Source organism: Callithrix jacchus, chromosome 6, assembly GCF_049354715.1.
Source record: "Callithrix jacchus isolate 240 chromosome 6, calJac240_pri, whole genome shotgun sequence".
Taxonomy (NCBI): Eukaryota; Metazoa; Chordata; class Mammalia; order Primates; family Cebidae; genus Callithrix; species Callithrix jacchus.
The window spans coordinates 122,467,086-122,491,119 of NC_133507.1; the positions used below are offsets into that span (position 1 = coordinate 122,467,086).

At 36.3% G+C, this 24,034-nt stretch overlaps 1 protein-coding gene and 1 pseudogene across 30 annotated transcripts in view; both read right to left on the reverse strand.

Annotated features, from left to right (window-relative positions):
• The window catches only part of TRAK2 (trafficking kinesin protein 2), a 67,770-nt gene that overhangs the window by 25,065 nt on the left and 18,671 nt on the right, over positions 1-24,034 (reverse strand). For 4 of the 30 annotated variants that reach the window (XM_078328147.1, XM_078328161.1, XM_078328158.1 and 1 more), the window contains 2 exons: positions 7,162-7,258; positions 5,005-5,199 (listed from right to left, as the gene is read on the reverse strand). In XM_078328147.1, coding sequence (XP_078184273.1) covers positions 5,005-5,008 — 4 coding nt within the window. In that variant the 5' untranslated portion in view covers positions 5,009-5,199; positions 7,162-7,258. Of the gene's footprint in view, positions 1-5,004; positions 5,200-7,161; positions 7,259-13,767; positions 13,936-16,941; positions 17,098-21,318; positions 21,409-23,736; positions 23,766-24,034 lie in introns of all 30 variants that reach the window. The other 26 variants (XM_078328146.1, XM_078328164.1, XM_078328156.1 and 23 more) reach the window with 12 other exon arrangements.
• Positions 14,030-16,933, reverse strand: LOC100396553 (SCY1-like protein 2 pseudogene; annotated as a pseudogene).

Genomic DNA, 24,034 nt, shown 5'->3' on the forward strand with positions numbered 1-24,034 from the left:
CACCGTGCTGCTCTCTCAGACCCACTAAGAACATAAAAAGGCCCTTATCTAATGAAATACCAGCACATACAGCTGTTAATGCATGTTATATAATAAAACAGCACAGATCCCAATTTTGCTTTTATTTTTTTTTTTAGGTGGCTTGGTCTTATTTTTATTTTATTTCTCTAAAGTATAAGCTGCTTTAAGTTTTTAATAGAAGAAAGTGGAGTTTAAATGCATGGGTTTGCATATCCGCTTTTTGCGTCTCACACTTCTTGACTTATAAATATATTTGACTATTGATTTTAGAAGAGGGAAACAAGAGGGACTTTGGAAAGCTTGGCTTTGCCTTTAGCTTCTTCAGCAGTCAGCTATTTTCTTTCTTTTTTTTTTTTTATTGCATTTTAGGTTTTTGGGTAGCTCCCTGACCCCTGAATATCCAAAGAGTCACCTCGAAAAGTACCAATTTTGCTTTTAAAAGTGTGTGCATATCTACAAATATCTATCTTCAAGAGAGCATGGAAGGATATACATTAAAATGTTAATAGTGGTTATCTCTCAGTAGGGATTATGGTTTAGTATTTTTTTATTTTCAATAAAGAACAAATGTTATCTTTATAAACAGAAAAAAAAAATCCCCACAAAAACCCAGTAACCCTTGTTAAAGTTTCAAAAAGCAAAAATGAACTTTAACATGCTTAAGTATTTGTTATGGCAAATAAGTTAAATAGTGCAATCAGAATTTTCAAATTCGTGTGTTTTATGCGCAGCCTATATACTACCAATCCCCAAAGGCTGGGCCTCTTCAATTGCACAGAAAGATGTTGGGCGGGCACAAAACAGAAAAGAACACAATGCATTTTACTCTCTACAGTGGAATCAGTGTCTGTCTTTTCTTCCTTAACATAATACTCCTGATAAAGACATGCTGCTTAAAATGAGTCCAAAAATATTCAGGGCAAAACTCTTAAGTGTTTGATGTCTTGGCATTTAGACACTGTAATTAAATGCTTCAAAAACCACAGACTAATTCTTCACCATAATTCTGTAATAAAGAATGTAGAGACAGCTAAGTAGGCTCTCTGTTAAAATCAATCCTATCAAAAACTATTTTCACTTCAGTTTTTAGTGGTTGAAAATGTTAAATGATACAGAAATTAGCAATGATCCTTGCTTATTTCTAGACCTGAACCTTCCTCTCTAAAAAAAAATTTACACATCAGGGAGATGACAAACATTTTGACAGAACAATTTTGTGACTTGGTTTCCAGAGGTTGTTAATTAATGTTCAACATTTTTGGTGTAATGTTTGGAGAAACTAATGTTCCTGAAAATATGGGAAGGGAGTTTAACACACATAAGCACTTCACTAATCCTTACATTCTATCCCTGCATAATTTCATATTAACCAGCTCAATCTCATATTATTTTCAGGATGGGAAACACCAATGATAATCCATTCTAATATTTGTCATTTACATGAGATGGTGCTTAACAGTTCTCTCATAGATCCCTTTTCAAGATATAAAGTTGTTATCACAATTACTGAATTTCAAAAAGAATTCTTTCAGCGCTCTCCTGAGATGGTGCTTAACAGTTCTCTCATAGATCCCTTTTCAAGATATAAAGTTGTTATCACAATTACTGAATTTCAAAAAGAATTCTTTCAGCGCTCTCCAACTTTCTCACACCAAAACGAAACAAAAGCAACAACAACAATAAAATACAAATAAAACACAAACAGTGCCCACATGGCATAGTAAAAGCTGTAGGAGCTCCTGACAACAACAGGCAGGTCTTGAAGTTTTAACCCTAAAGAAGTGACCACAGCCCTTGCTGCTATGATACAGCAATATTTTTTGCCTTCAAAATGACCGAGAGAAACTGATGGTACACACCATCTAGGACAGTCTTTCTCAACAGAGTTCCAGGGGAGAATCAGGCCCTACAGACAATTTGAATGACAATTTTTTCAATTCTCCCAAGGATTGTGCAAAGCTAGTACATGATGCATGGGTGAAAAGGAAATCCATTGTATAAAAACTAAGTGTCTTAGGGTATATAGCTTAATTCTCTTGTGGAATTGATGGAGAGAGCTTAGCTAGGGGAAAAATAAATCTGCTAACCTCTACAACTGGACTTATGGTTAATGCTCCCTGAACTTCATCAGTCATATGTCCTTTTCTGCCAGTACAGGTTAATAATTTTTGAGGGCAGAGCTTGAGTAAAAGTATATCTACCAATCAAAAGTAATAATTACCATGACCATATTTATCTGCAAAATTATATACTCTCCCCAATTCCTTAATTCTCCAATGAATGTCACTGTGAGATGGCCATTTACTTTGGTTGGCAATGCTTTGTATCAGTGGTTCTCAAACTTGAGACAGACAGCTTTGACTATTTCACCCTCAGTTTCTAATTTTGTAGGTGGAGTGGAGTAGAGGGGCCCAAGAATGTGAATTTAGAACAATTTCTCAGGTGACACTGAATGCAGGGGTCCACATTTTGAGAACTACTTCCTAAAATAAAACTTACATAATCAATCGTTTTCCCCCTCTTATGCCTTAGAAAGTGGTAAAGGTAATCCTCTATTACAAAATAAAACCCCTTGAAAGAAACATCAGGTTTCTAACGTTAGCCTTTAAATAAACAAATGATATAGTCTATAACATGTTCTGATTGCATGGCTCCCCAACAGCTCACGCTGGAACTCAGTTTTAATAAAATCAAGAAAATTGTGGGGTGGCCTGTTCTGCGTGTAAAACACTTTTGACCATCTTAAACTTTATATGTGTGTGGCAGGGACTGGGATTGATTAATTGATTTTTACCTACTCATTGCTCTCCCAGTGTTCTATCTTAAACGTAAACAATCTCTTTCTGGATTGGGTGACTTCAGAGAACTACCCACTTTCCCCCATTTCTTGTGAGATAGGCTCCAAAGCTCAAATGCTGGCTACATTTCCTTCCAAATCACTATCTTCTCACAGCTCTTTCAATTTCATTGTGTTATGTAACAGAGAAAGTGCCTTTGCCTGTGCTGCCTCTTTTTACTAGGTGTTAAAATTCATTTTAATAAGCACAAGTACCCACTAGCATGTGAGACAGGTAGAGATAAGCCCAAAGTAACCCAGGGAGCCGAACTCTAGGATGGTCTGCCAGGGTACATAGTAATTATTCAAAACCATAAATCTTGAAATCTCAGGGGGATAGAAAACTGTGGGAAGGGGGAGGGAATATTTTTTATCTTCGTTTTTAAACCTTGGTCAATTTGCTAAATAAATCATTTAGCTTTTATATTCATAAGATGCAAATTCATGAAGTTTATATATGATTTAACTATTAACCCAAGGATTTAACACCTTTAAAAGAACAGTGAAATTAAAGTACAGTGCAGAGGTAGATTATCAGTATATTCCTAACTTACATGTTTCATGATCTTAGGAATATCATATATAGTTGAATTTTCAAACTGTTGAAGTGAAAATAGGACCATTACACTAAAGAAACAAGATAGTTTTCCAAAACCCTGAAGTATGGATCAGTATCATCTTACTAATCTCAAGTTTTAAATTGCTCCCTTGGACACTGTTGTTTTGTAAAAAGTCTTGAAAAGTATTTTAGAATTTACCTTTTATTTTCTAGGCTTTTTACTTATAATTCATCCTAAAAGCTAACTCCATTAAATCATGATCTAAGACCACTTCCTAGCTATAGTTTTGCCCCTCAGTAGCTGAGAGGACAAGGACCGAATAACTAAAGGGCACTTTCGTTGGTACTTTATCAAAATAATGACAAACTAAATTTATCCAGATGAACTTTCAGTTTGAAAGTTCTCAGAAATTTAAACATTCAAGGAACGATGGGAACTAGAAATAGGAAATACTGTTCCTTCTAAAAATGATTTTCCAGAAAAATCTCAAGCAAGCAAATTCTCAAACTAAAACATCAAGTAAACCTTTGGAGCCTTAATTTAGCTATTTAAAAGAAATATTAAGGACAGAAATACAATTGTATTTGGGCCTCTTGATACTTCAGTTTCAGCTGAAGTAATGTTTATACTTTTTTTGAGCAGTTAAGTTCTAAGAAACTACTAGAAATAAACTGTAGGAAACTAGTGCTAAAAGCAAGTTAATGATTACTATGAAAACGAGTATTGCACAACAGCCATTCTTCAACAACAATCTGGCATTAAAACACTGAAGCACTTACTGGGAAAATGTCTAGGATCTGATCCAATCACATACTTAATTCTGATTAGAAGAATTTCACAAACATATCAATATTGAACTCAAACTTTTATTATATATTCTAACAGCTATTGTGCATACAATATATTTTACCAAAGTTTTACAAAAGTAATTTCAGCCTTAATGCAGATTTTTGGGATGAAATCAAATGCAAAAAGTCTCCATACTTCAAAGTTTAAAAATTCCTTTGTCATTTCTAATAGCTTGGTATAAAACAGACCTTTTTTCAGGACAAATCTGGCTCAGTCTCTCACTTAGAATCCTTACATAATGAAGATTACTACATAGTGTATATTCTTTCTCCTGGCATTATTAAAACTACTTACGTGTTTAAGAACTAGGCTTAGTTATGCTGACATAATTCTTGTAACTGTGTTTAATAAAGATATTAATAAAGATAAAAGTCAAAAGCTGACAGCTTAGGATACTAAACTACTGGGATAATAAATGTTGACAGTTATAGAGGAATATTAAAATTTTAAATCACTTCGTTTTTTAAAAAGTTCCCTTTTCTACTCAGTCTGAGGAAAACATCAAGTAATGAAAACATGTAAGTATACTTGCAACACTGGACCCTGAAAGTCATATGGATGACAAACTTTCTTCATTCTAACATAACACAGAATTATCTCTTCCTATAAAATCGGTTCAAATTAAAGTAGGAATACACTGAACAATGGCTACGAAACATCAGTGCTTTAAAAACCAATACCAAGATACCCACAATCATCACTTCAAAGCACAAACTAAAAGAATAAAAAAATACTCACTCATATAACGGAAAGTTTCTTCAGCAAGGACCGGAGAGAGGGCATCAGATGCATGTTGCTGCTGGTGTGGAGACTGAGTCCAGTCTTGATTTTCATATAGAAAGAGAGTGTCTACTTTTAGCCTATACTGTGGTAGTTGTTCTTCTAGCAGACTCACCAGCTCAACTTCAGGGAGATCCTCATTGGAGCAGACATCTAAAAAGGAGAGTCTATGTAAATGAAACCAATATGTTTCAACTTATTAGGCTACAGAGAAAACTGATGAACATTATAGTTGTTTTTTCTCTAGCTTTTTTTTTTTAATAAGAGAACTTCTAAAGTAAAAACGATAGCATACTTGTTTTGACAGTAATTTTTAAAAAGTATTTTTAATTAACACAAAATAACTGGATATATTTATAGGGTATATGTGATATTCTGACACCTGTATACAACGTATAATGATCAAATTGGGTAATTAGCATATGCATTACCTCAAGCATTTATCATTTCTTTGCATTGAGGACATTCAAAATCCTACCTTGTATCTATTTGAAAATATACAACAAATTATTGTCAACTATAGTCACTCTATGGTGCTGAAGAACACCAGAACTTATTCCTCCTATCCAGCTGCAATTTTCTATCTGTTAACTGACATCTCTTGATCCCTCCTTCCTGCTACCCTTCCTAGCCTCTAGAAACCACTGTTCTACTATCTACTTCTAAGAGATCAACTTTGTCAGCTTCCACATGAGTGAGAACATGCAGATACTACACATCTGAATTACATACTATCTAAATATACTGCTTAGTGACTATAACCATGTTTTAAAAAATTTTGACATTAAAAAAATTTTTATTTTAGGTTCAGGGATACATGTGTAGGTTTGCTATATAGATAAACTTGTGTCACAGGGGTTCGTTGTACAGATTATTTTGTCACACAGGTACTAGGCCTAGTAACCAACAATTATTTTTCCCGATCCTTTCCTTCTTCCCACCCTCACCCTTCATGTAGGTCCAAGTGTCTATTGTTCCTGTCGTTATAACTATGCTTTTAAAGTTTAGAATTGTAGAAATTTCATATTTTCTCACTATCATTAGTACTGTTTAAAGAGGTCTGTACCTTTGAAGCAGCATCAGGCAAAAAAAATAAAGTGAAAGCGGTCTGATCTCAGCTTACATGCTTGGGGGGAAAAATACAAAGCAATCATCAGAAAATAGTTCCAAAAGGATAAAATGATATGCCCTTTAATAACAAAATTTGAATTCTGTGGAGGATTCTTAAAAATCTGGAAAAAATTACATTTTAGTATATTCTCATAGTCACTAATTTTTTTAAAAAATTGCATTAAGAGGATCCAAGATGGTCAAACAGGGACAGCTCTGGAGTGCAGTTTCCAGCAAGAACAATGCAGAGGATAAGTGCTCACTGCATTTCCAAACAAGTTTTCACTGCCCACTGATCAGGAGATTCCCAGGCTGAAGCACCGTGAGTTTTCAGCACGGCTGGTGCAGCGGGTTGGCACACAGAAACTCACACAAATCTAGGTGGTCATTTCAACTGGTACCTGGAATGCCTTGGAGACAGAGCCACCCATTCCACTGAAAGGGATGGGGCTGAGACAGGGAACCAGGTGATCTGGCTTGGGGGGTATGACCCCCAAGAAACAAGCAATCTGAAATGCTCTGGACTGAGTTTTGCAGGAAGCGCAGCTGGACCCGGGACAGTTCAGCCGCTACTGAGGCAGTCTGCCAATACTGGGGCAGTTGACAGAGCAGCTGGGCAGAGCCTGCGGCAGCTCAGCAATGCCTCTGCTGGCAGACTGTGACTAGACTACTCTGTGTTGGGCAGAGCATCTCTGACATAAGGCAGCAGCACGTCAGGAACTTATAAATAAAGCTGATCTTCCTAGGTCAGAGCACCTGGGAAAAGAGGTGGTTATAAGTTCTGCTGCAGCAGACTTAAAGGTACCTGCCCAGCAGTTCTGCATGGAACAATGGAGCTCCCAGCACAGCACTGAGTTCCTGTAAGGAACAGACTGTCTCCTCAAGCAGCTCCCCAACCCCTGTATACCCAAAGAGACACCTCAGAAAGGAGAGCTCAGGCTGACATCTGGTGCGTACCCTTCTGGGACAAAGATAACGGAAGAAGAAACTGGCAGCAACCCTTACCATTCTGCAGCCCCGCAGGTGATCCCCAGGTAAAGCAGGGTCTGGAGTGGACCTCCAGTAGTCCAGCAGCAGAGGGGCCTGACAGTTAGAAGGAAAACTAAGAAACAGAAAGAAATAACTTCATCATCAACAAAAAGGATGTCCACTCAGAGACTTCATCCGGAAGTCGCCAACTACAAAGACCACAGGTAGATAAAGCCACTAAGATGGGAAGAAACCAGTGCAAAAAGGATGAAAACACCAAAAACCAGAATGCTTCTCCTCCTCCAAAGGATCACAACTTCTCACCAGCTAGGGATCAAAGATGGATGGAGAATGAATCTGATGAACTGACAGAAACAGGCTTCAGAAGGTGGGTAATAACAAACTTCTCAGAGCTAAAAGAACATGTGCTAATCCAATGCAAAGAAACTAAGAACCTAGAAAAAAGGTTAGATGAGATGCTAACTAGAATAAACAGCTTAGAGAAGAATACAAATGACTTGATGGAGCCGAAAAACACAGCACGAGAACTTCACAAAGCATATAGAAGTTTCAATAGCCGAACTGACCAAGCAGAAGAAACGATATCAGAGATTGAAGATCAACTCAATGAAATAAACTGAGAAGGCAAGAATAGAGAAAAAAGAGAGAAAAGAAATGAACAAAGCCTCCAAGAAATATGGGATATGTGAAAAGACCTAATCTATGCTTGATAGGTGTACCTGAATATGATGGAGAGAAAGAATCCAAGCTGGAAAATACTCTTCAGGATATTATCCAGGAGAACTTCCCCAACCTAGCAAGGCAGGCCACCATACAAGTACAGGAAATACAGAGAATACCACAAAGATATTCCTCCAGAAGAGCAACCCCAAGGCACATAATTGTCAGATTCACTAGGGTTAAAATGAAGGAAAAAATGCTAAAGGCAGCCAGAAAGATTGGGTTACCCACAAAGGGAAGCCTAACAGACTCACAGTGGATCTCTCTATAGAAACCCTACAAGCCAGAAGAGAGTGGGGGGCCAATATTCAACATCCTTGAAGAAAAGAACTTTCAACCTAGAATTTCATAACCAGCCAAACTAAGCTTCATAAGTGAAGGAGAAATAAAATGGACAAGCAATTGCTGAGAGATTTCGTCACCACCAGGCCTGCCTTACAAGAGCTCCTGAAAGAAGCACTAAACAAGGAAAGGAACAACTAGTGCTAGCCACTGCAAAAACATACCGAATTGCAAAGACCATTGACATAATGAAGAAAATACGTCAACTAATGGGCAAAACATCTAGCTATCATCAAAATGCCAGGATCGAATTCACATATAACAATATTAACCTTAATATAATTGGGCTAAATAGCCCAATCAAAAGGCACAGACTGGCAAATTGGATAAAAAGTCAAGACCCAACAGTGTGCTGTATTCAGGAAACCAATCTCCCACACATAGGCTAAAAAATGAAGGGATGGAGGAAGATTTATCAAGCAAATGGAGAGCAAAAAAAAGCAGGAGTTGCAATCCTAGTGTTTGATAAAATGGACTTTAAACTAACAAAGAGCAAAAAGAGACAAAGAAGGGCATTACATAATGGTAAAAGAATCAATGCATCAAGAAGAGCTAACGATCCTAAATATATATGCACCCAATACAGGATCACCCAGGTACATAAAGCAAGTTCTTAACGACCTACAAAGAGACTTAGACACCCACACAATAATAGTGGGAGACTTTAACACTCCACTGTCAATATTAGACAGATCGAGACAAAAAATTAACGAGGATATCCAGGACTTGAACTCAGTGGACCTAAAAGATATCTACAGAAATCTCCACCCTAAATCCACAGAATATACATTCTTCTGAGCACCACATCATACCTACTCTAAAATTGGCCATATAATTGGAAGTAAATCACTCCTCAGCAAATGCAAAAGAATGGAAATCATAACAAACAGTCTCTCAGACCACAGTGCAATCAAATTAGAACTCAGAATTAAGAAACTAACTCAGAACTGCACAACTTCATGGAAACTGAACAACCTGCTCCTGAACAATGAAACGAAGGCAAAATAAAAATGTTCTTTGAAACTAACAAGAATGAAGACACAATGTACCAGAATCTCTGGGACACCCTTAAAACAGTGTCTAGAGGGAAATCTACAGCAATAAATGCCCACCAGAGAAGCAAGGAAAGATTTAAAATCAACACTCTATCATCAAAATTGAAAGAGCTAGAGGAGCAAGACCAAAAAAAAACTCAAAGGCTAGCAGAAGACAAGAAATAACTAAGATCACAGCAGAACTGACGGAGATAGAGACACACACAAAAAAATCCTTCAAAAAAAAAATCAATAAATCCAGAAGCTGGTTTTTTGAAAAGATCAACAAAACAGACTGCTAGCCAGATTAATAAAAAAGAAAAGGGAGAATAATCAAATAGATGCAATAAAAAATGAAAAAGGGGATATCATCACCAATTCCACAGAAATACAAACTACCATCAGAGATTACTACAAACAACTCTATGCATATAAACCAGTAAACCTGGAAGAAATGGATAAATTCCTGGACACTTGCATCCTCCCAAGCCTAAACCAGGAAGAAGTTGAAACCTTGAACAGACCAATAACAAGGACTGAAGTTGAGGCAGTAATTAATAGCCTACCAACCAAAAAAAGCCCAAGTCCAGATGGGTTCACAGCTGAATTCTACCAGACATACAAAGAGGTGCTGGTACCATTCCTACTGAAACTATTTCAAACAATCCAAAAAGAGGGAATCCTTCCCAAATCATTTTATGAGACCAACATCATGTTGATACCAAAACCCTGCAGAGACTCAACAAAAAAAGAAAACTTCAGGCCAATATCCATGATGAACATCAATGCAAAAATCTTCAATAAAATACTGGCAAACCAATTGCAACAGCATATCAAAAAGCTTATCCATCACGATCAAGTAGGCTTCATCCTGGGGATGCAAGGCTGGTTCAACATAAGCAAGTCTATAAACATAATCCACCATATAAACAGAACCAAAGATAAAAACCACATGATTATCTCAATAGATCCAGAGAAGGCTTTTGACAAAATTAACAGATCTTTACGCTAAAAACTCTCAATAAACTAGGTATCGAAGGAACATATCTCAAAATAATAAAGGCTATTTATGACAAACCTACAGTCAATATCATACTGAATAGGCAAAAACTGGAAGCATTCCCTTTGAAATCCGGCACTAGACAAGGATGCCCTCTCTTACCACTCCTATTCAATATAAGATTGGAAGTTCTAGCCAGAACAATCAGGCAAGAAAAAGAAATAAAGGGTATTCAATTAGGAAAGGAGGAAGTCAAATTGTCTCTATTTGCAGATGACATAATTGTATAATTACAAGACCCTATCTATCATCTCAGCCCCAAATCTCCTGAAACTGATAAGCAACTTCAGGAAAGTCTCAGGTTACAAAATCAATGTGCAGAAATCACAAGCATTTCTATACACCAATAACAGACTAACAGAGAATAATCATGAGTGAACTCCCATTCCCAATTGCTACAAAAAGAATAAAATACCTAGGAATACAACTAACTAAGGATGTAAAAGACCTCTTCAAGGAGAACTATAAACCACTGCTCAAGGAAATAAGAGAGGACACAAACAGATGGAGAAACATTCCATGCTCATGGTTAGGAATAATCAATATTGTGAAAATGGCCATACTGCCCAAAGTAATTTATATATTCAATGCTATCCCCATCCAGCTACCAATGACCTTCTTCACAGAACTGGAAAAAACCACCATAAACTTCATATGGAACCAAAAGAGAGCCCACATAGCCAAGACAATCCTAAGCAAAAAAGAACAAAACTGGAGGCATCATGCTACCCGATTTCAAACTATACTATGAGGCTACAGTAATCAAAAGAGCATGGTACTAATACCAAAACAGAGATCTAGACCAATGGAACAGAACAGAGGCCTTGGAGGCAATCCTACACATCGACAACTATCTGATCTTTGACAAACCTGACAAAAACAAGCAATGGGGAAAGGATTCCATGTTTAATAAATGGTGTTAGGAAAACTGGCTAGCCATGTGCAGAAAGCAGAAACTGGACCTCTTCCTGACACCTTACACTAAAATTAACTCCAGATAGATTAAAGACTTAAACATAAGACCTAACACCATAAAAACCCTAGAAGAAAACCTAGGCAAAACCATTCAGGACATAGGCATAGGCAAGGACTTAATGATTAAAACACCAAAAGCATTGGCAACAAACGCCAAAATAGACAAATGGGACCTAATTAAACTCCAGTGCTTCTGTACAGCCAAAGAAACAATCATTAGAATGAACAGGCAACCAACAGAATGGGAAACAATTTTGCAATCTACCCATCTGACAAGGGCTAATATCCAGAATCTACAGAGAACTAAAACAGATTTACAAGAAAAAAACAAAAAAAAAACCCATCCAAAAGTGGGCAAAGGATATGAACAGACACTTTTCAAAAGGAGACATATATGAGGCCAACAAACATATGAAAAAAATGTTCATCATCACTGATTATTAGAGAAATGCATATCAAAACCACATTGAGATACCACCTCACACCAGTTAGAATGGTGATATTCAGAAAATCTGGTGATAACAGATGCTGGAGAGGATGTGGAGAAATAGAAACACTTTTACACTGTTGGTGGGAGTGTAAACTAGTTCAACCATTGTGGAAGACAATGTGGAGCTTCCTCAAGGACCTAGAAATAGAAATTCCATTTGACCCTGCAATACCATTACTGGGTATATACCCAAAGAATTATAAATCATTCTACTATGAAGACACAAGCACACATATATTCATAGCGGCACTGTTTACAGTAGCAAAGACCTGGAACCAACCCATCAATGCCCATCAATGATAGCCTGGACAAGGAAAATGTGGCACATATACACCATAGAATACTATGCAGCCATAAAAAAGCATGAGTTCATGTCCTTTGTAGGGACATGGATGAATCTGGAAACCAACATTCTCAGCAATCTGACACAAGAACAGAAAATCAAACACTGCATGTTCTCACTCATAGGCAGGTACTGAACAATGAGAACACAGGGACACAGGAAGGGGAGCATCACACACTGGGGTCTGTTGGGGGGTGACAAGGGAGGGACAGTGGGGGTGGTGGGGAGGTCGAGGAGGGATAACATGGGGAGAAATGTCAGATATAGGTGACGAGGGGATGGAGGCAGCAAAGCACACTGCCATGTGTGTACCTATGCGGCAATCCTGTATGAACTGCACATGTACCCCAGAACCTAAAGTACAATTAAAAAATAAATAAATTAATTAATATAAAAAAAAGAATTGGGATCACACAGGTTGTATTGCTTCACAAGCATTATAGTGAGCATATTTTCCCGTATTTTGAAATATTCTTTAAAAAACATGACTTTTAATACCTGCATATGAGTGGGCTATAATTTCCAAATTGTGACTCATTTGTATTGTTTTCCATTTTTTTACTATTAAAAAAAATGCTGTCAAAAATATGTTGAATAAACTTGTATATGAAAAAAATAAAATTGCAAAAAAAATTGCATTAAATTTCACTGAATACTGGCACTGAAATAAGTACTTTATCATTTTCATTTTAAAGAAGTGGTACATCTAAATTCCAAAACATCTAAGGTTAAGAAAATCGGAGAGGGGAGGGAAAAAAAGTTTCCTCTGAAAAATCTTCCCTAGCCTTCACATAAAATAAATTTAATATGGTATAGTGATAGTCCTGGTCTGAGTTCTGGCTCTGCACCTACCTCAGTGTGACACTGGTTAAGTTACCTAAACTCTAACCCTCAGTTTCCTCATTTGTAAAATGGAGAAGGTACTTAACTCCTTGGTTATATGAGACAAATACATGAAAAATACTTGTATTTAGTATAATGCCTGGTGCACTGTGGAGACACTCTACCAATGTTAGCTATTTTTTTTAAAGAGAAGTTTATTACATTTGAAACAATACAGCAGAAATCTCAAACATTTACTCATTAAATATAGTTTAATTCTTACAAGTCTCCTTTTGAAAATGCACCTCAGAACTTAAAGTATAATAATAAAAAAGAAAAAAAAAAGAAAATGCAGTTCATATATGCTGCAGTCTCAGAAGTTTGAATTTGAAATGAAATAGGAAGGTAGTCAGGAATGCCACATCAGAGTGCTTTGTCAAATATCCAAACAAATCAGCACATAATTCTTCTGTGATACAGGAGGAAAAAAGTGATTCTAAATATTTCCAAGTGAATGCAGAAAAATACATTGCTATTTGAGGCAGACCGTGCTAAAATATAATTTACAATGATTAGTTTGCATTTAAAATGGTTAATAATGCATTTAAACCAATGAAATGAAGGTTATGTTAAATTGTGTACCATTTGCTCAGTCTCTTTGTACTAAACATTAGTTCATCTGAAAAGTAAGTTTGGAAAATGCAAATACCCTGATACTTCTCTTTATGCTTATCATTTTCTCGCTGTCATCTTAAATGCAAAGAAATCAATACAGCATCAAGATATTTTACACATTAAAATGAAGACTAATGACTCGTGAAGGTAAACTGCGTACCATGTAGCAATTAACAGATGAGCTTGCAATGATGATCAACTCAATTTTTTAAATCACATTAAGATTCACAAGCCAAAATAAACACCGGGTTAAAAGATACTACTAGTCAAGATAACTCAGTTGTCCTTTTTTCTCTTTGAAATTGGGAAGGGTTGGGTCTTTAAAAACCTGAAAAGGAGTTGGTAAGAGGAAAAAAACTCTCAATGCTTTAAAAAAACTCAACTGGTTAGAAGTCCATACAAATTCTATGCTGGCACAGACACAGATGTTTTTCTGTCACAGAACCATTCACTTTCCCATAGAAGTAGTTCCTCCAGGCCAAATATATAAAGACGTAAATCAGCTCACCCATGATTGAAACAGAAATAATCCTTCAAAATAAAAGAAAGACACCTCACCCAAAAAGATCTTTTAAATCATTGCTAGCTGAACTGCTATTGGTCATAGTAGTTGGTGGCTGTGAAGTTCTGTGGGTCGAAGAAAGGATTACCCTGTATACCAAAGGCAAATTGTCCTATCATGTTCGTCTGTGTTCTCATTACTGAACTGCCCATAGCTGGAGAACCTTGAGGAGGTACAAACTGATTAAGCCACTGATTGGGTTTCTATTATGATAATTGGTTCATGCTAACTTTGGGTTTCCGAGAGCCTAAGAGATTGTTAAGGGCAGACATATCTGTGGGTCTTTGTTGGGTCTGCTTTGCACCAGCAGGAGGAACACTCAGAGTGTTGAAGTTTGGCAAAGTGGGAGGTGCTCCCAGAGTCATCTTGGTCACTCCAACTGTGCTTGGCCTATTATAGAAGTTCTGGTTTGTATTAACAGGCATGTTGAATCCTGAAGTCTGAAGCCCACACTAGCATTTAGGCCATTTGTCAAATTTCTCTTTGTATTATCAGTTGAAGTAAACATCATGCCAATGGCCATGGAAGGAACAGAAGTGAAAGAACTTGAAGCAGAAGGTTTAGGGTTACTAACAGAAAGGCTGGTCAAAGATGACATATTACCCATCAAGGTGCCTGTTGAGTCCTTAGTCTATTTAACAGTAGCAATAAGTGTGTGCATTTGGGGTTTAAGAGGCTTCTGGCTTTTTAACTTCTGTGCCTGCTCTTGTTCTTTTGCTAATTTTTGTTTTTCTTTAAGTGTGAGTGATGCTCTTCTATGTTTATTCTGCAACCCATCTCTTTATTTTTGGACTCACTGCCAGTCAGGTCTGCTTCAGACCTGTCAATTTGCTGATTCCCAATATTTGTAACTTTTGTCTCCTTGGAAACATTCACTTGATTTCCTATGTCCAAAGATTTCTCCTGTTTTTGTATTATGTGAAGTTGCTCCGGTTTAGTCTTATGTCCAGACTCTAATCTAAGCATCTGTTTTATGATAGAAATGAAGGAATTGAACCGATTAAGATTGTTTTCAATACTCAGGGGAATGAGATGGGGCAATACTTTTCCAGCCAGCTGCTCTTTGATGATTCCCAACTCTTTGTGGGTAAAAGTACCTTTGTAAATACCTAAAATTCCCATGAGGACTGCAGGTTCCTTGGATGGAATTCGTTGTAAGAAGGGTAGGATATCATCAAGTACAAACCACTTATCCAAGTATTCCAAAATCTTTCCTAAGCACACTAATGAATTTACACAAACAGCAAGGGAAGAAGTTTGTAGCCAGACATTTTTAATTCTTGGTATCAAAGCATTTTTCATGGATGGGTAGCCTATAAGATTTGCAAAGACTGGAATTATGTTTAGACAGAGCTCTTGGATCTGAATGGAAGGAGCTTCTAGTGCTCCATGGGTAGAATACTGTTCTTTATCTCATTGAAGGGGTTTTGGTTAGTAGCAAATCCATTTTTTGTAGGAAAATTAACAAAATCTGGATTGGCTCCCGCTGCTTAAACACAAGGCCAAGTTCAGGTAGAATTAATTTGACTTATTCTTTGGTGCATTCCTCAGCAATCAGTAGGACACTGGGCAAAATAAAATCAGTAGGACATTGGGCAAAAGGTACCATGTCAGGGTTTACAAATTCTGAAGTCAAACAAGGCAAAATTCTCTGCACAATGACGTGCTTGGGCAGTTTTGGTAGAACCTTTGGCAGTCCTTTGAAAAACTGATTTCTGAAGATTATCTCTTTGGAATAAGGTATCAAAATATTGCAGGGTTACTGCGTCAACATCATCAAAGAAGGGAATCTTTGTCATTTGATTTGCATCTGGTCTTACAGTTGGAGTTACATTTAACAGTAGCTTTACCTGTTCACGAACTTCTGCAGGTATATTTGTAAGTGAATTAGATCCCAAATGGCTCAACTGATCCAACTGCCTGCTGAAACTCTTGTAAATAGCTTGCTTGTGGACTTCAAATATAGATTTCCCTTTGTTAAATACAGCAGACGTAAAAGTTCCTAAAGAATACATATCACTGGCTGTGTCACAGCTCACAGAAAGTATGTATTCAGGAGCCAAATATTCAGGACTCAGAAGACACAATGAATGTAAATTTGGGTCCCATTCTTTGCAAGGAAATTTAGGCTCTTGTTCAGAAGGATTGGTTGATGATACACAAAAATCAAAACCCATTATTTTCCAGGCTCCACTTTTATTCAAAATATTTTCAGGAGTAATATTTCCATATACCATTTTCACAGTGCTATGCAAGAATGACAATCCTTCAGAAACCTGAAGCAAACCATACTTAGTTTCTACATCACAAAGTTTATAATCTTTAATGTCTGGAGACATAGGGGAGGGTAGATTTTCCCAGTTATCAAGAACACTGGCTAAAATGGAAAATACTTGTCTGTACAAAATGCCAAGCAATTCCTGTATTTTTCTAAAGCACGTTGGACGGTAAGAAGTCGAGGGTGTTGAAGCCATGTTAACTGTTGGACTTCTTGTTTTACAGAATCGATGATTTGATCCTTTTCAAATTTTTGATATTTGTCAATCAGTTTTTTATCAAAGACAAAAACAGCCATTGCTTTGTTGGCTTTTCTGTGTCATTAAAAATCTTCTAAGCTAGTCCACTGCCACCACTGGCAATGTCACCAACATCAAATTCTCTAGTGACAGGATTTCCCATTACGGCACTAGTGACATCAGTTGTTACTTTTGTAACAGTACTCTTCAATTTATTAAGCATGGACTCCATGGCTGCAATACTGGGTATAGTTACCTCTTCCCTCTCCTCCCAGGAGGGGTGGTGCTGGGGCTCTGCTTCCCCGCCCCCGTAAATGCTGCCTGGCTGTTCCTGCTTGGCCTTCCACCTGGCCTCTGCCTCAGATAGCATACTCCAAAGCCTCCACAGCCCTGGTCCCCACGGCCACAAATGCTGAGATGGAGGAGGGAAAGGAGTAAGGAGGGGAGAGATGGGAGAAGAAGAGTAATAGAGGGGGAAGAAGACTAAAAGATCTGTTGTCAGCTATTTTTATTATTGTTTTACTATTGAGTTTTTAGACTTAGAGATCAAATCAAGCTTGCTAAAATAAGGTTGCTATAGTGTCTAAATAATTATAGAGTATTAAAGGTGGAAGGTACTTTCAGAAACCATCCAATCCTGCCTCCTTAGATAAGGAAACTGAGACTTAAAGGTGGGTAACTTGCTGAGGACTACTAGAACCCCCGGACTTGTATCTTGACTTCCTATCCAGTACTGTACCCATTCTTATTGCTCTCTGCCATTCACAGGCCAAAGGCTGACAACTTGTCCTATAAAGCAAGTTCGTACACACCATGTCTCCAACTTACACTAATAGTCCTACATATCTCCTCATTCCTTCAGGCATTGAATCTACTTATTGTCCTATTTTTCATTCTTAATATTAGAAAGATCATGGGTTTTGGCATCTGAATCTGACTCCTCTACTCATTACCTATGGGACATTAGACACATGAGTTATCCTTTTGGAGCCTTAATTTCTCTCAGTTGTAAAATAAAGATCATTTATCACACATAGCAGTAGTAAGCAAATAAAATAAGCAATTAAGGTACCCAGGGTATCTGGCAGGTCATAGGTACTCACTGAATACTATTCACATCACTACTTTCTCACACACATACCTACAATATCCCCCCTACCCCATTTCTGAACATGGCTGGGCTTTTGTGTCTTTATGTGTCTACCACTATCTTCCTGTTGCCAGTACCGCCCATCATTTAATACCTCCCAAACTTAGCTGTTTACAAAAAAGGAGAGTTATTCCTGCAACATGCTTAAAATACTAGGGCTTAAAATAGAGAAAATACAGGATGTCATATCAGCCCTCTGACTTTTAAAGAGATGTGGTATTTCCTTTGTGGGTAGTATAATGAAATACGCTCTAGTTCTGGCAAAGGACAACAAGTACTGATTAAGAAAACAAATCCTTAAGAGAGTAAATTCCTACTATGTGACTTTGACTTAATTACATTTTAATAAGTCAAATACAAGGAGGCTACAATATTAGATATCCCTATTCACCCAGGAGGAGAAGCAGTGGCTTCATCATCACAATGAGATAGAGATGAGACATATTTAAAACCTTAATATGGTTTTAAAGAAGCTCTCAATCCTCACAGATCTCTTAAATAAGAGACCTGAAAATATATCCAAATTCTATTATTACAAGTTCCATGTGATTATCCAAATTTTTCCTGCCACACATTTATTACATATAAATTGTGGTTTTAATACTCAGGAAGAGAAGTTGACTATTAATACATGCAGAGCTAAAAACAGACTCAGTTATTCAAGGGTATAGTGGAAATGAAGAACAAAAGTGACATTCATTACAAGAGATACTAGTCCCTAGACATTTTCTTTAAATAAGTATTAGAGAAATCCTGTGAAAATTCAAGGTCATGAATTCCCTACTTTCAAAATGTAATGTTAAAAATGAGTGTACAATCTAGGCTTAGATTAAGCTAAATATTCTTCAGACTAGCTCTTCCACTTTGCTTCTATATTCTGATAATGTTCCATTTATTACTCTCCTTATTGCCTATGCTTGACAACTTCTTCTCTATGATTTTATCCTCCAAACTTCTATTCCATATGTCCATTTCTTTCCAGTCATGCATACTGGTAAGAGAATTAAATCAGTGCTAGAATCAAGCATACTAGAGCATGGTCTAGAATCTGATCTGTAGACACACAGAACAAAGATTAAAAACATGCCTCAAAGAGTTAACCTTATCAGCAAATAACTTGAAGACTTGCCAAAATAAAACACTTTCCCAAGGAAGACAATAAAATTCAAACAATTAACAATGAAATATTCATAATATTCACCAGTCCATACAAAATTACTAGATACACAAGAACGGACAAATTGTAATCCATAACCAGGAGGAAAATGAGTCAACAGAACAGACCCATAATGACAGAAATAACAGAATTAGTAAGCAGCAATTTAAACACAGCTATTTTTAATATGCTCAAAGATTTAAAAGGAAAACATGAACTTAATGAAAAGAGAAACAGAAGATATACCTGTACAAACTCAAACAGAACTAGAATACAGTATCTAAAATGAAAAATTCACAAGATAAAAAGATTAGATATTCTCCAGAAGAAAAGAACAGTAAACTTGAAGATACAGCAATAGAAATGATCTAAAATGAAGCACAGAGAAAAAAAGATTAGTGGGGAAAACTGAACCATCAGTGGCTGTGTCATATCAAGCAGTCTGGAGTCCCAGGAGAAAAAAGAGGCAGGCACAGAAAAAATATTTGAAAAAAGTCTTCCAAGCTTAATTAAAACAATAAGTTTATAGTTCAAAGACTCTCAACTCCATGCAAGATAAATACAAAGAAAACCACACCAAAGCAAAATTGCTAAAACCCAGTGATTAAGGAAAAAAAAAAATCCTAAAAGCAGAGAGAGAGGAAAAAAAGACACATTACATTTAAGGGAACAAATAATGAATGCAAACTGTTCAAGATAGATGACAATGGAACAGCATCATTAAAATGCATGACAGAAAGTAAATTTAGAATCCTGTGCCAGTGAAAAACATCTTTCAAAGGATGTGAAATAGCCATGTGTGATAGATCACTCCTGTAATCCCAGCACTTTGGGAGGCCAAGATGAAAGGACTGGTTGAGCCCAGGAGTTCAAGACCAGCCTGGCAACATAATAAAACCCTGACTCTACATTAAAAAAAAAAAAAAAAGCTGGGTTTGATGGCTCACACCTGTGATCTGAGCTACTCAGGAGGCTGAGATGGAAGGATCACTTGAGCCCAGGAGGCTCAGGCTGCAGTAAGCCATGATCATGTCACTGTACTTCAGCCTGGGGAACAGAATGAGACCCTGTTTCAAAAAACAAAAACAAACAAAAAAACTAAACACAAACAAAAAGCAAAACCAAACACAAAAAAAATGCAAAACCAAAGAAATTTTTTTTTAATCCAAGCTGAAAACTATGACTATGCATTGCCAGCTAACCCATATCCCAGGAAATGTTAAAGTTTTTCAGGCAAAAACAATATCAGATGGGAACTTCAATCTACAAAAGAAATAACAGAATGGTAAATTTGTGGGTAATACATATGCCTTTTATTTTCATAATTCATAATTGAAAATTTCAAGCAGAAGTAATAATGTATTATGCATATAACATATGTAGATGTAAAAAGCATAGTAATAATAATACATAGAACGATGGGGGAAATGGAAAAATACTGTTTTAAGGGTGTCACTTTACTTTTTATTTTTATTTTATTTATTTTGTTTTTAATCTTTTATTGCATTTTAGGTTTTGGGGTACATGTGCAGAACATGCAAGACAGTTGCATAGGTACACACATGGCAGTGTGTTTTGCTTCCTTTCTCCCCTTCACCCACATTTGGCATTTCTCCCCAGGCTATCCCTCCCCAGCTCCCCCTCCCGCTGGCCCTCCCCTTTTCCCCCCAATAGACCCCAGTGTTTAGTACTCCCCTTTCTGTGTCCATGTGTTCTCATTTTTCATCACCCGCCTATGAGTGAGAATATGTGGTGTTTCATTTTCTGTTCTTGTGTCAGTTTGCTGAGAATGATGTTCTTTTATTTTTATTTTTTTGAGATGGAGTCTCACTCTGTCACCCAGGCTAGAGTGCAATGGTGGATCTCAGCTCACTGAAACCTCCACCTCCTGGGTTCAAGCAATTCTTCTGCCTCAGCCCCTGAGTAGCTGGGATTATAGGTACATGCCACCATGCTTGGCTAATTTTTGTATTTTTAGTAGAGATGGGGTTTCACCATGTTTGTCAGGCTGGTTTTGAACTCTTGAGCTCATGAACCACCTGCCTTGGCCTCCCAAAGTGCTAGGATTACAGGCATGAGCCACTGCACTCAACCTGAGTGTCACTTTATTAAATATAATGTTATTTGAAGATGGGCTTTGATAAGTTAAAGGTACGTATTGCAACCTACAGCAAGCACTGAGAAAAATAAGAGGTATAGCTAATATGTCAACAGTAGAATTAAAATAAAACTTTAAAAAAGAAAGAAAACGAGAAAAAACAGAAGATGGAACAAACAGAACAAACAGAAAACAGGAGTACAGTAGACTTAACTAAAGTGATAATTACATTAAAATTCAATGGTCCAAATACTGCAAATAGAAAATGAAGATGATCAGTCTGGATTTTCTTTTTAGAAAAGACCCAACTAAAAGTTATCTGTGGAGATATAAAGATTCAGATGAGTTTAAAAAGTAAAAACATGAAAAATACTGTGATACCAAGTCCACACAAACCTCTTCCAAATACAGAGGAACTTAACTCATTTTACAAGGCCAGTATTATTACCTCAATATCAAAATAAAGCAAAGACATTGCAAAATAAATAAACAAATAAATAAACCGATAATCCTCATAAATGTGTCTAGGAAGGACACAGACACACACACACATATACACACTCCCTAACAAAACTCGAGTAAATCAAACCTGTAATATATAAAAAAGATAATATATCATAACCAAGTAGTGTTTTCCAGGAATGCAAGTCTGGTTTAAAATTCAAAACTAAACCAACAGAATTTACCACACTAACAGACAAAGGAAGAAAAACCATATGAACATTTCAACAGATTCAAAATAGGCATCTGACAAAATTCAATAGTAACTCATACTAAAAACTCCTCATGCAACTAGGAAGAGAAGGACATCTTCTCAGTTTATTGTAGGGTATTCTCAAGAGACTTAATGGTGAAACACTGTAACTTTTCTCCTCAGATTGGAAATATGTCAAGGATGTTTGCTCTTACCATTTTTAATTCAACAATATACTGAGATCATGTCTCATTCAATAAGGCAAGAAAAATAAATGAAAGGCATCCAGATTGAAAAGGAATATGTAAAACTGTGTCCATTTGCAGACATTATGGTGTACGTAGAAAACTCTAAGATATCTACCAAAAAGTTACTAAAACTACTAAGTTAAGCAAAGTTGCAGAATACATGGTCAACATTAAAAAATAATAATTTCATTTCTATATAGTAGTAACACACAGTAGAAGAATGAAATTAAATAAACAGTACCATTTAAAAAAATGCTTAAGATTAAATTTAACAAAATATGTGCAAAACTTATATAATAACTATAAAATACTGTTAAGAGAAATTAAAGAGGATCTAACTAAGTAAATGGAGAGATATATCAAGTTGCTGCATTAGGAGAGTCCCTATTCTTAAATTATCAATTCTCTACAGAGTCTATGTAATTCCATTCAAAATTCCAGCATTCTTTTTTGGGAGAAAATGATAAGCTGGTTATTATTATGAGGGATAGGGTCTCATTCTCTTGATTAGGCTGGAGTGCAGTGGCATGATCATAGCTCACTGCAGCTTTAATCTCCTGGGCTCAAGTTATCCTCCTGCCTCAGCTTCTCTAGTAGCTGGGACTACAGGTGAACACCACCATGCCCAGCTAATTGTTTTTATTTTTTGTAGAAATGAGATCTCATTATGTTGTCCAGGCTGCTCTTAAACTCCTGGGCTCAAGGGTTGACAAGCAAATTATACAATTTATATAAAAATGTGAAAAATCTTAAATGGTCAAAATAATTTCTGAAAAAGAAGAGTAAAGTTGGAGAATTTATGATCTGATTTCAACATTTACTATAGAATTGTATTTCTATAAAGACAGACTTAGGGATTAAAGAAACAGAATCAAGTTCAGAAATAGAACCACACATATGTGACTAAGTGATTTTCAATGAAATTATCAAGGTATTTCAATAAGGGTAAAGAAACCATTTTCAACAAGTGGTAAAGAAACAATGAAATAACCAATTGGAAAGCCAAAAAAAAAAAAAAAAAAAGTGGAGCCTAACCTAATTCCATACTCAAAAAAGTAGACTACTGACTTAAAAGTAGAAGTAAAAACTACAAGCCTTTTTCTTTTATGCAAAGATTTCTTAGAAATGACACGAAAATATTAATTATAGTAGCAAAAACTGATAAAGTCCACCAAAATTTAAAACTGCTCTTCAAAAGATACCAATAAGAAGATGAAAAGTCTAGGAGAAAATATGGTCCATTTATCTAACAAAGGACTTACATCTAGAACATGTAAAGAAAACTTACAATTCAACACTTACATTTTAATAGTAAGATAAATTTTTAATGGGTAAATTATCTGAATAAACAACTCAAAATAAAATCTAGAAACGACCAATAAGCACATGAAAAGATGCTCAACATCATGAATCATCAGGAAAATATAAATTAAAATCACAGAGACACCAGTACACACCGACTAAATGGCTAAAATCAAAACCACTGACATTACCAAGTATTGATGATGTACAGCAGAGGTTAGCAAACTATATCCCACAGGGCAACTTCAGTTTGCTGCCACTGCCTGGTTTTGTAAATCAAGTTTTATTAAGAAACAGTCACATTCATTCTTTCAAGTACTGTCTATGGCTACTTTTCTGCTACAATGGCAGAGATGAGTAAGTTTAAGCTTAGCAATAAAACGAATGAACTTCTGATACTTACCACAAGTGGACAAATCTCAAAACGTTTTGCTGTACAAAAGAAGGCCGACACAAAAGATACAGATTCAATTTATATGAAATTCTAGAACAAGCAAATTTAATTTAAAGTGGCAGAAAGCAGATTAGTGGTTGGTTGGAACCCGAGGTGAGGGGTGGGGAAATCTGTGTACAAGGGAACTTTTTGTGGGATGATGAAAACTTCTCTAACTTGATTGTACTGGTGGTTACACTTAGTGTATATTTTTGTAAAAACTCAAACTGTACAATTAAAATGAGTGTATTTTATTGTAACTTTAAAA